Raw genomic sequence first — 13,964 nt, 5'->3', positions numbered from 1 at the left:
AACATATGCTAACCATCAACAACATTATCAGGGTTCATCACCCCAGATGTTATTTCATTGGTACATTATATCAATATTTACAAAGGCTTTCAAATTCAACAACACAAAACAGCTTAATTTTTAAAACTACAATGCTTTAAAAAATGTAAACTGTCCATTTTTACATTATTGTAAAAAAAGAAGACTCACTCCTTAATGTGGCTTAATTTTTTTAAGTGAGCAAAGCCTGGTGCTCATGGATAAAGAATGAAAAGAATTCTTTACATAGGAAACATTGTGCTCCAGTGTGGCAAAAAAAAAAAAAAAAAGAATATATATATATATATATATGTGTGTATATATATATATATATATATATATACACACACACACACACACATACACACATACAAAAAAAGAATCTTAAGTCCACAATTTAGACCACACACAAAAAAAGTCCCCAAATTGAGAAATTTATAAAAACCATTTACACATGGTTGTTGACCTATTGAAAACCTATATAACATTTAAAAAATATTAACTCAGTCAAAAGATACCACTTCTCTTAAAAATGAAATTTTGTGCAAAAGAAATTATTTAAGCTAGAAACAAGACACTCCCCCTCAGTAAGAGGCCAAAAGAGCCACTGAAATAATTTAACTCTGTTAGATTTAGTGCATGTAACCAAAAGGCACACACATGTGATTAATATATTAATATATTTTCATGCAGAAACCTGTGCATGTTCACAATTATATAACACAAACATAACAAAACGTGAAGCCTAATGTTTGGCAATGTTATTCTAGCTACATTCCTTTCTAGTCTATCAGTCCCGGGTTTACTAGATCATTAACGTTGCCTCTCAAAAAATATATTATATTTGAACAACTTCCAATAAAAATTAAAAAAGGATGTTGGCCTGAAACACTATAACTCTTTTTCAGTTCTGATACATATAGAAACTTACTGATATGTTTATTTTAAATGTCATTTCAAATTAAGATACATTTTTCCTTTTGTTAATAAACACTTTGATTGCTCCAGTGAAGTCAGCAGAGAGAAGAACTTCTGTGTTATCTGTCTTCATAATACCTTAAAAGCATAAAAGAAAGTTTTTAGTTGATTTTAAAAGAATATGAAGCCTGCTGCCACAACTGTCACATGCCCATGACCCTCTACCTTTGGGGTGGAAGAACCTCTCCCAGCCTTCAGTCTCTTTTCTGGCTTGCTCCTGTGATCCTTTCATCCTCCTGTACCTCTCCTCTCTGAGGCTCACTTCCACTTACCTTGTCTTAGCTGCTCTTTTCCTGGTAGCTAAGGAGAGATTATGGTCCCTTGGGGCCAGGATGCCTGGATTTACTCCCAGACAGCCAAGGCCTCTAAGTTGTCTAATTCTTCATTTCGCGACAAGAGGCTAGCATGTTATTCAGCCCCAGGACTGGAATGTTGGCAGGACGGGATCAGCTGGGCAAGTCTTTTGCCAACAGGGTTCACTAATGAGGTTGACAGTAAGGTTTACTGTACAGCAGACATACTGGAACTGCCATGAAATGAAGCACACACGATCACTCTGTGAATGCTGAGAGAACCTTTTGCCTTTCCGGTCCATACTGAAGAACCATGTAGCTACTACGCTGAATGGCAAAAACGCTTACCACTTACATTTGCTGGTAAAAACATTTAATGAACAAAATTCAGTGTTAACTATTATGCATAGGCAAAAATTGTGGGCTTAAGAAGGACTGATTAGTAAGGAAGAAAATAATCCAAACTTTAACTGGGAAGTTGTGTACAGGATGAGTTAGACAAAATGGTTTCACTTAGATTTGTTAAAAACATATGCTAAGCTGCTGAACATTCCTAACCACACTTTTGGTATATCTCAAAGTAGTGCTAAGCAGCAGAAGCAGCAGCAAACAACTGAGGGATATCAGAAAGGCTAGAGAAGAAAATAATTCATCATATATATATATATATATATATATATATATATATAGAAATGCCTTATAAGGTACAATATAATGAAGATGATAATGTCTATTACATGCCAGGCATTTTGCTAGACACCTTACATGTGTTATCTTTAATTCTTCTCACAACCTTGTTTTGTCTTTTTTTTTTTAGTTGTCAGCTGTATCTTTTTTTTTTAATTGAAGTATAGTTGATTTAAAATAGTGTTAATTTCAGGTGTACAGCAAAGTGATTTGGAGATACTCCTAATTTATCCCTCCCCCCTTCCTCATTGGTAGCCATAAGTTTGTTTTCTATGTCTGTGAGTCTGTTTCTGTTTTGTAAATACGTTCATGTGTACTATTTTTTAGATTCCACATGTAAGTGATATATTTGTCTTTCCCTGACTTACTTCACTTAATATGATAAGCGCTAGGTCCATCCACATTGCTGCAAATGACATTATTTCATTCTTTTTTATGGTTGAGTAATATTCCTGTGTGTATGTGTGTGTGTGTGTGTGTGTGTACACTGTAGTTTTGATTTGCATTTCTCTAATAATTAGCGATGTGGAGCATCTTTTCATGTGCCTGTTGGCCATCTATAGGTCTTCTTTGGAGAAATGTCTATTGAGGTCTTCTGCCCATATCACAACCTTATAAACGAGGCATTATCACCATTTTAAACATGAGGAAAACTGAAGTTTAAGTTGCCAAATACGTCAGAATAAAGAGGAGGGCAATCAGATATATTTTATGATCTCATACCCCGAGTTTAAGAGTTTATTCTTAGAGTATACCTACACAGGTACAAAACAGCAAACACAAATCTGAGTATGATCCAAAGTTGTGCCTCTTTAAAAAGGACGCAGTGAAGTAATAACTGAACCATGTTAATATGGTGCAGTTTGAGAAGTTTAAAAAAGGTACTTTTCATTTTTCCTCAAATGGTTTAAAAAGCTAGAATTTTCTGTTCAATGTGTAGGGGAAATGTGCAGAGTGTAAAAAGGTATTGGGGAAAAAGAAAAGGAAAAAAAACCAACCAAATGACTTAATTTAGAAGAGAGAAGTAGGATTTGACTGTGAGAAAAAAAAAAAAAGAAAATGAAAAGAAATATTTCCAAACAGGCATTTAGTAAAGGTGTAATAATTCTGAGTTGGTTGATTTTTAAATCTGGTAATAAAAGAAGTGCTAGGGACTTCGCTGGTGGCACAGTGGATAAGACTCCACGCTCCCAATGCAGAGGGTCTGGGTTCGATCCCTGGTCAGGGAACTAGATCCCACATGCCACAACTAAGGAGCCTGCCTGCCACAAGTAAGACTCAGCGCAACCAAATGAATAAATAAATAAATAAATATTTAAATTTAAAAAAAAAAAAGAAAGAAGTGCTAGACTGAAGTTCATCTTTGCTATCAAAATTTTTCTTCACAGACAGAAGAAATAGTGTATTTAGTACAGTGTATAGTGCAAATAATGCCACAAGGGAAATTACTTGATATTAAATGAGAAAAATGCTTGAGAACTTTTTAGTATTCAAATACTTTTAGAAGCACTCTTACTACATTGTATCTATTGTTGTGACTTTATAACTCTCTACAAGGCCTGGTTATAGTCTCTAAAGTGAGAAAACACATTTAATAAAATATTCTGCAATAGATTTTAACAATACAAACTTGTTTTCATTAACAACTGGCCTAAGTTTCCATGGTTTTACCTTACTCTTAAGAATTAAGAGGGACCATTTTTATATAATTGGCACTCAATACTACTTGACGGGTTTCTTTTTACTTCCTAATCTGAGCATTTTATATAATTGAAAGTACTATTCCTTCTCAAAGTATTTGCTGCAAAGGGAAAGAATTACTGGCTTGTAAATAGCTATCTATGAGAAGCTGTAAATTTGTGGCAACTAGAAAAGAACACTGCTTTCATTTTGGTTTAATTCACTTATTCAGTAAATGTTTATTAAGCACCTACTATATGCAGGCAAGCACTGTGCTAGGCATTGGCCCTACAACAATAAATAAAACACATAAAATCTTTGCCCTCACAGAGATTATAGTGCAGCAGAGACAGATAATTTATCTTGTATGTATTTATGTCTGGTTTGCATTTCTCTAAAGAGAATAGTTGTCCATAAAAAAAATTACCAACTTTCAAAAGTTTCAGTTTTAATTCCCAGGTGAATTTAAAAGAAGTAAAACTTGCAAGAACTATATTACCAAAATGTTCAGAAATGAACATCTGACAACCATTATGTTGCATAAAGGAAATATTCTTCATACTCATGAAGACCTCATAATACCCACGGGTCAATGAGGCTATTAAAGGCTGACTAGAGAAAACGAAGGACAAATAAAATATGAATACCTACCAGAGGGCATGTTATCCAAAACTTCAGCATCTTCACCTTTATCGTTCCCTTCTGATTTTTCAGACTGCACATCCAAAGACAACATCAAACTTGGGTTTGGAGCAAAGATGGCTGATGTAACAACTGCATTATGGGCTGGGGAAAAAAATTTACTTTAAGACAACTAATAAACTTGATTCTAAACATCAAGACAAAAAGCATAATATTTCAAAAAACATAATAGTGTATGTTATATGCAAGTACCTTTAAAAACTAACATATAAGTAACTAAGAACTATTTAAAACCCAAAAATATTTTCTTAAAAGAAACCAAATCCATCATAGTAGGGGACTGTAACACCCCACTTGCACCAGTGGACAAATCATCCAAAATGAAAATAAATAAGGAAACACAAGCTTTAAATGATACATTAAACAAGATGGACTTCATTGATATTTATAGGACATTCCATCCAAAAGCAACAGAATTCACTTTCTTCTCAACTGCTCATGGAACATTTTCCAGGATAGACCGTATCTTGGGTCACAAATCAAACCTTGGTAAATTTAAGAAAATTGAAATCGTATCAAGTATCTTTTCTGACCACCACGCTATGAGACTAGATATCAATTACAGGAAAAAATCTGTAAAAAATACAAACCCATGGAAGCTAAACAATACACTACTAAATAACCAAGAGGTCACAGAAGAAACCAAAGAGGAAATCAAAAAATAACTACAAACAAATGACAATGAAAACACGATGACCCAAAACCTATGGGATACAGCAAAAGCAGTTCTAAGAGGGAAGTTTATAGCAATACAATACTACCAAAAGAAACAAGAAATATCTCAAATAAACAATCTAACCTTACATCTAAAGCAATTAGAGAAAGAAGAACAAAAAACTCCCAAAGTTAGCAGAAGGAAAGAAATCATAAAGATCAGAGCAGAAATAAATGAAAAAGAACTGAAGAAAACAACAGCAAAGATCAATAAAAGTAAACCCTGGTTCTCTGAGAAGACAAACAAAACTGATAAACCCTTAGCCAAACTCATCAAGAAAGAAAAGGAGAAGACTCAAATCAACAGAATTAGAAATGAAAAAGGAGAAGTAACAACTGACACTGGAGAAATACAAAGGATCATGAGAGATTACTACAAGCAACTCTATGCCAATAAAATGGACAACCTGGAAGAAATGGACAAATTCTTAGAAAAGCACAACCTTCCGAGACTGAACCAGGAAGAAACAGAAAATATAAACAGACCAATCACAAGCACTGAAATTGAAACCATGATTAAAAATCTTCCAACAAACAAAAGCCCAGGACCAGATGGCTTCACAGGCAAATTCTATCAAACATTTAAAGAAGAGCTAACACATAACGTTCTCAAACTCTTCCAAAATATAGCAGAGGGAGGAACACTCACAAACTCATTCTACGAGGCCACCATCACCCTAATACACAAACCAGACAAAGATGACACAAAGAAAGAAAACTACAGGCCAATATCACTGATGAACATAGATGCAAAAACCCTCAACAAAATACTAGCAAACAGAATCCAATAGCACATTAAAAGGATCATATACCATGATCAAGTGGGGTTTATCCCAGGAATGCAAGGATTCTTCAATATACACAAATCAATCAATGTGATACACCATATTAACTGAAGGAGAAAAACCATATGATCATCTCAATAGATGCAGAAAAATCTTTCGACAAAATTCAACACCCACTTATGATAAAAACCCTCCAGAAAGTAGGCATAGAGGGAACTTACCTCAACATAATAAAGGCCATATGTGACAAACCCACAGGCAACATCGTTCTCAATGGTGAAAAACTGAAACCATTTACTCTAAGATCAGGAACAAGACAAGGTTGTCCACTCTCACCACTATTATTCAACATAGTTTTGGAAGTTTTAGCCATGGCAAACAGAGAAGAAAAAGAAATAAAAGGAATACAAATTGGAAAAGAAGAAGTAAAGCTGTCACTGTCTGCAGATGACATGATACTATACATAGAGAATCCTAAAGACTCTACCGGAAAACTACTAGAGCTAATCAATGAATTTGGTAAAGTAGCAGGATACAAAATTAATGCACAGAAATCTCTGGCATTCTTATACACTAATGATGAGAAATCTGAAAGAGAAATTAAGGAAACACTCCCATTTACCACTGCAACAAAAAGAATAAAATGCCTAGGAATTAACCTACCTAAGGAGAAAAAAGACCTGTATGCAGAAGACTATAAGACACTGATGAAAGAAATTAAAGATGATACAAAACAGATGGAGAGATATACCATGTTCTTGGTTGGAAGAATCGACATTGTGAAAATGACTATACTACCCAAAGCAATCTACAGATTCAGTGCAATCCCTATCAAACCACCAGTGGCATTTTTCACAGAACTAGAACAAAAAATGTCACAATTTGAATGGAAACACAAAAGACCCCGAGCAGCCAAAGCAATCTTGAGAAAGAAAAAGGAGCTGGAGGAATCAGGTTCCTGGACTTCAGACTATACTACAAAACTACAGTCATCAAGAAGTATGGTACTGGCACAAAAACAGAAATATAGATCAATGGAACAGGATAGAAAGCCTAGAGATAAACCCATGCACATATGGTCACCTTACTTTTGATAAAGGAGGCACAAATATACAATGGAGAAAAGATAGCCTTCAATAAGTGGTGCTGGGAAAACTGGACAGCTACATGTAAAAGAAGGAAATTAGAACACTCCCTAATACCATACACAAAAATAAACTCAAAATGGATTAAAGACCTAAATGTAAGGCCAGAAACTATCAAACTCTTAGAGGAAAACATAGGCAGAACACTTTATGACATAAATCACAGCAAGATCCTTTTTGACCCACCTCCTAGAGAAATGGAAATAAAAATAAACAAATGGGACCCAATGAAGCTTCAAAGATTTTGCACAGCAAAGGAAACCATAAACAAGACGAAAAGACAACCCTCAGAATGGGAGAAAATATTTGCAAATGAAGCAACTGACAAAGGACTACTCTCCAAAATTCACAAGCAGCTCATGTAGCTCAATATCAAAAAAACAAACAACCCAATCCAAAAATGGGCAGAAGACCTAAATAGACATTTCTCCAAAGAAAATATACAGATTGCCAACAAACACATGAAAGGATGCTCAACATCACTAATCATTAGAGAAATGCAAATCCAAACTACAATGAGGTATCACCTCACACCAGTCAGAATGGCCATCATCAAAAAGTCTACAAACAATAAATGCTGGAGAGGGTGCGAAGAAAAGGGAACCCTCTTGCACCGTTGATGGGAATGTAAATTGATACAGCTACTATGGAGAACAGTATGGAGGTTCCTTAAAAAACTAAAAATAGAACTACCATATGACCCAGCAATCCCACTACTGGGCATATACCCCGAGAAAACCATAATTCAAAAAGTGTCATGGACCACAATGTTCATTGCAGCTCTATTTACAATAGCCAGGACATGGAAGCAACCTAAGTGTCCATCGACAGATGAATGAATAAAGAAGATGTGGCACGTATATACAATAGAATATTACTCAGCCATAGAAAGGAATGAAATTGAGTTATTTGTGGTGAGGTGGATGGACCCAGAGTCTGTCATACAGAGTGAATAAGTCAGAAAGAGAAAAACAAATACCGTATGCTAACACATATATATGGAATCTAAAAATTTTTTTAAAAAAAGGTTTGAAGAGCCTAGGGGAAGGACAGGAATCAAGATGCAGACGTAGAGAATGGGCTTGAGGACACGGAGAGGGAGAAGGGTAAGCTGGGACGAAGTGAGAGAGTGGCATGGACATATATACTCTACCAAATATAAAACAGATAGCTAGTGGGAAGCAGCCGCATAGCACAGGGAGATCAGCTTGGTGCTCTGTGACCACCTAGAAGGGTGGGATAGGGAGGGTGGGAGGGAGACGCAAGAGGGAGGAGATATGGGGATATATGTATATGTATAGCTGATTCACTTTGTTATAAAGCAGAAAGTAACACACCATTGTAAAGCAATTATACTCCAATAAAGATGTTAAAAAAAAAAAAAAACCCACCAAAACCACATACAAGTTCTGAGATTCCATGACTTCTCAAATGTTAGACAAGTATACGTTCTTCCTTGGTACAGAAAAATCAAACAAAGCCAATACAATGCGAAAGCAGTTAAAACTGCCAAACTATCTCTCTGAAATAAAGCCTATACAAATTTACTTATAATACATCTCCATTTTAACTTTATTCACTTATAAGACACATAAAAGTATGCATTTACTTACCTTTAATACCTTCCCAAAAGTCATTACGATCTCTCCTCACTGAAGTAAACTTGCTTAAGTCATGATAAGTACTCCAGATATAAACATACTTATCTTCTGAGCCACTAACGAGGTAACTAAAATCATGGCTACATTTAGGGAAGAAAGAAAAAAAAAATCTAAGTTGTGGGTTTTTTTAGGTTTCCCTCTATCAGAGCTTCCTAGTTTGAAACACCTAAGAAAATAGCCAAGAGAACTTGTTGAAATACAGACTCCTAGTCTCACTCCAGAGGTCCTGAACGTGTAGGTTTGATATGGGTGGCTAGTGGCATTAGTATTTTCATCGAAGCTCTAGGTAACTGCTGCTGGGTTAACCCACACTGGGATGAGTGCCTACTTAAGAGATAAAAGAGAGAAGCAGAATGCTTTACCAATTAAATTACTGGGTAATTCAAGAAGAAAGGAGAACTGGTAAGAAAAGAGCTGAAATAAGGAGGGCTATAAAGGAAGAAAGGCAGGTATTTCAGGAGAGCCTGCAGATCCCAAACTAACAGTTCAAATAATAATGATATGCAAAGGTGTAAGTACAGGACACTGTACTTTAGGGTCTCGAAATGCTTTATTAGCTTCTGTACCTAAAAGGATCAAGACCATGGGTGGGGTGGGCGGTGGTGGGGTAAATCTCCTCTTAGAAAGCATACATGAAAGTACAAAAGCACAAATTCTGGAGCTGGGTCTTCTAATCCTGGTTCTGCAACTACCAGTGTGACTTTAGGCAAATTACTTAATTTTCTGGGTGTTGGTTTCTTCATCCACAGAGCAGGGGCAATTCGAACTCTACCAAACAGCTGGATAATGTAAGTAGGACTGATAATATGAGACACCAGTTGTAAAACTGCAAGGTAACTAACAGCACCATATAAACATAAGCCATAGATCAATGGAAAAATGGGAGTAGGGGAGAAATGTTCTGATCCCTTTTGGGAATTCCTCATTGTCAATTTACCTGAAACTTGCTTTGATCTGGCTGCTGCTGTTGACATAACCCTTATACTTCATGGACAGTGACAAATCTCTAAGATCGTATAGTCTGATTCTGGAGTCATTTGAAGTTACCAGTATCTAAAAACAAATCAAAGGAAAAGTTAAAAATACCATCTTTTAATCTGTGCTAAGGTACAACCAAAAAAGGGTGTTAGACACATACAGAATATATCTCAAAACTAGAAAAAGCAATATTCCATAGGAAAGGAAATATATTCTTAGCTAAGATATGAAGAACTTACTTTCAGGAGTCTATATATAGTGTGGAGACAGATGGTTTTGAATACCTAGTACCTTATTTTCTCCAGGTAAAGGTTCAATGCCAGTAATTTTTCTTCCAACCTTGTTGCGCCCTCTGGTAGATCGGACATGTATCTGTGTGTGGTATTTCAAATGCTAAAAAAAAAAAAATCACAATTTAAAAAGATCAGAATTAGAAAGAAACTCAAAGATCATCTGAGCCAACTCACAGACAAACATGGTATTATTTGTTCCAATTTACAGATAAGGCAGTTAAAGCCCAGACAGGATACACCAACTTATTCCAAACCACGAAAGTATCTATGTATTCAAGTATGTAATTTACACAAGACAGTCATTTACCTCTGTATCATAGAAAATACACCTGCCATCATATGTCCCAATCACTGCATATTTGCCATTCTGACAGAAATTTGCAGCTGTGATCAATTTTGTTTGACCATCTACTTCATTCCACAAAGCCACTTTTTTGTCAGGTATGTTCCAAAGGCGGAGCTTTCCATCCAATGACCCACTTAGAAAATACCTGTCATCCTAAAAATGTGATGAAAGAGGAAGCTTTCATTTTATCACATGAAGAAAAACTCATTAGCAAATCAATACATTAAGTCTATCAGAAATAATGTTAAAATATATAGATTTCATTTTAAAAGTATTAAAGTAAGCATTATTTCAGTCACTAAAAATAACAACAATTAGAAACCTTAGTATTCATTTTGGAGAAATGACATTCTAATCACTTTATCATATCCTTAAACTGCTTTTCCCAAGGTATAGATGTTAATAGATAATGTGTTTGAGTATACATTGTGTAGAAGAGTTCTGTGGTCAAATAAGTTTGAGAAATTCTGGGTTACACAAAGTTAAACAGGATTCTCAGTTAACATGCACTCTGAATCTTTAACGGGCGACTTTTTTGGGGGTCAGGTAGGGATATCTAGCAGGGCTAGCAACTCAAGGAACATGCTTTGGGAAATACTATCCTAAAATGGTACATTTGCCCATACCTTCCTTGGGATACATGTAACAGATGGATAAAAGAGTAACTAATGCCAGTTAGCCCACAGAACCAGTCAATTTTTGGAACTCTGATACCCTGTCAGCAGAGAATTGCTTCACTATTTAAATTCTCAATCTCAAACCAGGGGTACTCAGCTGGGAGCAACCTGGCCCCACAGGAGACATCTAGTAATGTCTGGAGACAGTTTGGAATTGTCACAATTTAGAGGGTGGGGCGCTACTGACATCTAGTGGGTAGAGGCCAGGAATGCTGCTAAACAGCATACAATGCACAGGACAGCCTTTCCTCTCTCTACGAAAAAGAATTATCCAACCCCAAATGCCACTGGTGCCAAGGCTTAGAAACCCTGTTCTAAACTAAACCAAGCCTACCATGAAGCTGCTCTAATTTTTGGTAACATAAGAATTAAAAAGAAAATAAAATAATTGGGATGCCAAAACAAGAAACAGATTTTCTTCTCCACTCAAGATTATTATTCTTACCCACTTCTCAAGCCCGTCAAGGATAACCTTCATAGAATAGGCATTTTTATGGCTATGGTACAGTAGGCTCAACTCAATGTCTACCAGCAGAAGTGCTGAACAAATAAAATTACTTCATCTTGGTCTTACAACTCAGAATTTTATTTACATACATATATACACGTGTGTACGTGTGTGTGTATCTCCATTTTGCTATTTCTTTTATGACTCTGCTTCGTTTCTTCTAGGTAACATTATTTGATAGAGTCATATTTCCTAGGAAAATGTCAACACCACCCCACTCTTCCCTAGCCCCTCTCATAAATTCTCCAGGTCGGTAGAATTTTTAGAAATAAGGCTTTTCAGCTTCCAAAATAAAACCAAATAAAAGTATAGGAAAATTATTGACTAAACAGAAACCTTAATAATAAAGTACTACATAGATAACTATTACCACCTAATACCCCTCTCTTTCCACCTTGATACATTATAGTTAAAATAGAGGTGGGGGGATTTTGCTCACAGGTGCTGACAGGGGTAAAATCTACCCTTTTGTTGCACCCTTAGGTGACAGGATGGGGATATTATTTAGAAAGAAGCCTCGAAAGCTTGATGGTCAAAACTGATACAGTATTAACATAGATTAAGCATTTTTAATTTTCAAAAGTTCTTAATAAAATCTTCTCTAAGGGTTCAGAATTATTACTGCCTATGTTATAAGCCTGCCCAGGGATGGAAATTATATTGAGAGAAAAAGGTCATTCTTCTCTCTTAATTTGGGGAAGGAGAGAAAGAAATGTCAATATAATTGAAAGGTTGCATTAAAAAGACAATGGGTACTAAACACATAGAGATGAGGACATGATTGGAAATGTAATCATACACAAATGTAGTGGAGGGAAAGTCAACGAGGGTCAGCTCAAGCCCTCCACTTATTTCAACCTAGCTAGTGAAGCAGTGCCAACACGTGACATCCCTTGTGCTTACAGCTGCAAAGAACTAAAACTACTCTAGCCTCATGCATTTGGTGGCTCTATCCTGTAAGGGCATAAGATAGCTCTGGAGTCCATGATGGTAGATTTTTCTCCTTTAGTTGAAATCATATGAAATTCTTTCTAGAGGAAAGATATTAAAGGATTTTCTACATTGAAAATGAGTATGAAGGGATCTCAAGATTAACAATGTTTTCAGACCTGAAATAGGAATTCAGTCTATCTTGTAATGAATTTTGGTCTTTGCCTCTTTCAACCTTTTCCTCTTTGTCTCTTCCCTTCCTGACCCTCCTACAACTATTCCTGCCTATATGCTTCCCTTTCTCATTTATTTACCTGCCGTCTTTTCTTCTTCCACTGTCTCCAACCGCTCTCCTCTTTAATAAGATATTTTATTTCTTTATTTATACCCTGCAGGTCTTATTAAAGATTTGGGATGACTTTTCACTGTCATATTTAGACTATAATATTTCCAGCTCTTCTAATGAAGATTAGCACAATATTTATTTCCTTTCTTATTTTTAAAGCAGAATGAAACACTAAATTAAGTTGCTCTTAACTATGTGGATATTAGTAATTTTTTTCCTGTAGTTCAATTACCCTCCAGAGAAACCTGGTTCCCTCACCTTCCTCATAGTATAACAAAAAAACATGTAAATACTTACTCTTGGATGGAAAGCTATGGCAGTGACAAAATCTATATGCTGAAAACAGCAAAGGCATTCTCTTCTGGAAATGTGCCATAGCCTGACAGTTTTATCCATTGAAGAAGAAAGCAGAAAGTAGTTCTACGGAGAAATTGACATTGATTATTTTATCACCATATGAAAAAAAATACTTACACCATAAAAGTGAACTTTTAGTTTTCGGTATCTCAAGAGTTTTGTCATTACTATTGTTATACGCAGCATCATAAAGTACAAAGATATCCAATTCACTTGGACAACCCCATTTTTTTCCCAAATAGTTAAATACCATATTTCTTTGATTCTAAGACTTTTTCACATTACCTATTCTGAAATGAGGATGAATCTTATGACTTCTGTTGAAAGAAATCTGCCAGATGGCGACAGAGGACTAAGGTGTGCCTTGGTTGTTGGAGCCTGCATGTACTAGAAGTTAGCTATGAATGTAAGGCATCTATTCATTTGATCGTCACTTCAGTTATTTTCACATTGATAACACTGGTGAATTTTAACTCACATGAATTCCCTAATTGTCACTTAAAATGTCTTCAAAAAGATTATCCTATAATGCAGCATGGAAATGAAAAGTTATTGTGCACCTGTCACACCTTAGGCAAGCAAATTAGAGAATAGAAATTGTCAAATGTCTCAGAATAGAATTTTCAAAGCTAGAAGAAGGTAGTGTAACTGATTTAGGCATTATGATGGCCCATCACCCATAAGCCAAACATCTATCTGTCAAAAGCTTCCAGATGGATACATAAGGGGATAGGATTCCCAGGTGCTCGGCCCTACCAGGCGCCGGACGTGCCACTGCGCGGGGCGCAAGACCAGATTTTGTATGTCACTCCCTCTCGCGAGAACACCGGAATCACAACTAAATGCTGAACAATCATCGACAGGAA

The 13,964-nt window shown here is 35.8% G+C and overlaps 1 protein-coding gene across 1 annotated transcript in view; it reads right to left on the bottom strand.

Moving 5' to 3' along the window:
• Window positions 1-388: 388 nt before the first annotated feature.
• Window positions 389-13,964, bottom strand: part of WDR44 (WD repeat domain 44) — an 85,200-nt gene continuing 71,624 nt past the window's right edge. Inside the window, exons 14-20 of the mRNA XM_082865430.1 lie at window positions 13,039-13,161; window positions 10,242-10,433; window positions 9,933-10,034; window positions 9,601-9,716; window positions 8,616-8,743; window positions 4,308-4,442; window positions 389-1,074 (exon numbers count right to left, since the gene is read on the bottom strand). Of these exons, the coding sequence (XP_082721556.1) occupies window positions 980-1,074; window positions 4,308-4,442; window positions 8,616-8,743; window positions 9,601-9,716; window positions 9,933-10,034; window positions 10,242-10,433; window positions 13,039-13,161 (891 nt within the window). The 3' untranslated portion in view covers window positions 389-979. The remainder of the gene's footprint in view (window positions 1,075-4,307; window positions 4,443-8,615; window positions 8,744-9,600; window positions 9,717-9,932; window positions 10,035-10,241; window positions 10,434-13,038; window positions 13,162-13,964) is intronic.

The sequence above is a fragment of the Leucopleurus acutus genome (assembly GCF_964270905.1).
Source record: "Leucopleurus acutus genome assembly, chromosome: X".
In the NCBI taxonomy this organism is placed as follows: Eukaryota; Metazoa; Chordata; class Mammalia; order Artiodactyla; family Delphinidae; genus Leucopleurus; species Leucopleurus acutus.
The sequence above is the reverse complement of the archived record's forward strand: the minus strand, read 5'-3'. Positions and strand labels throughout refer to the sequence as shown.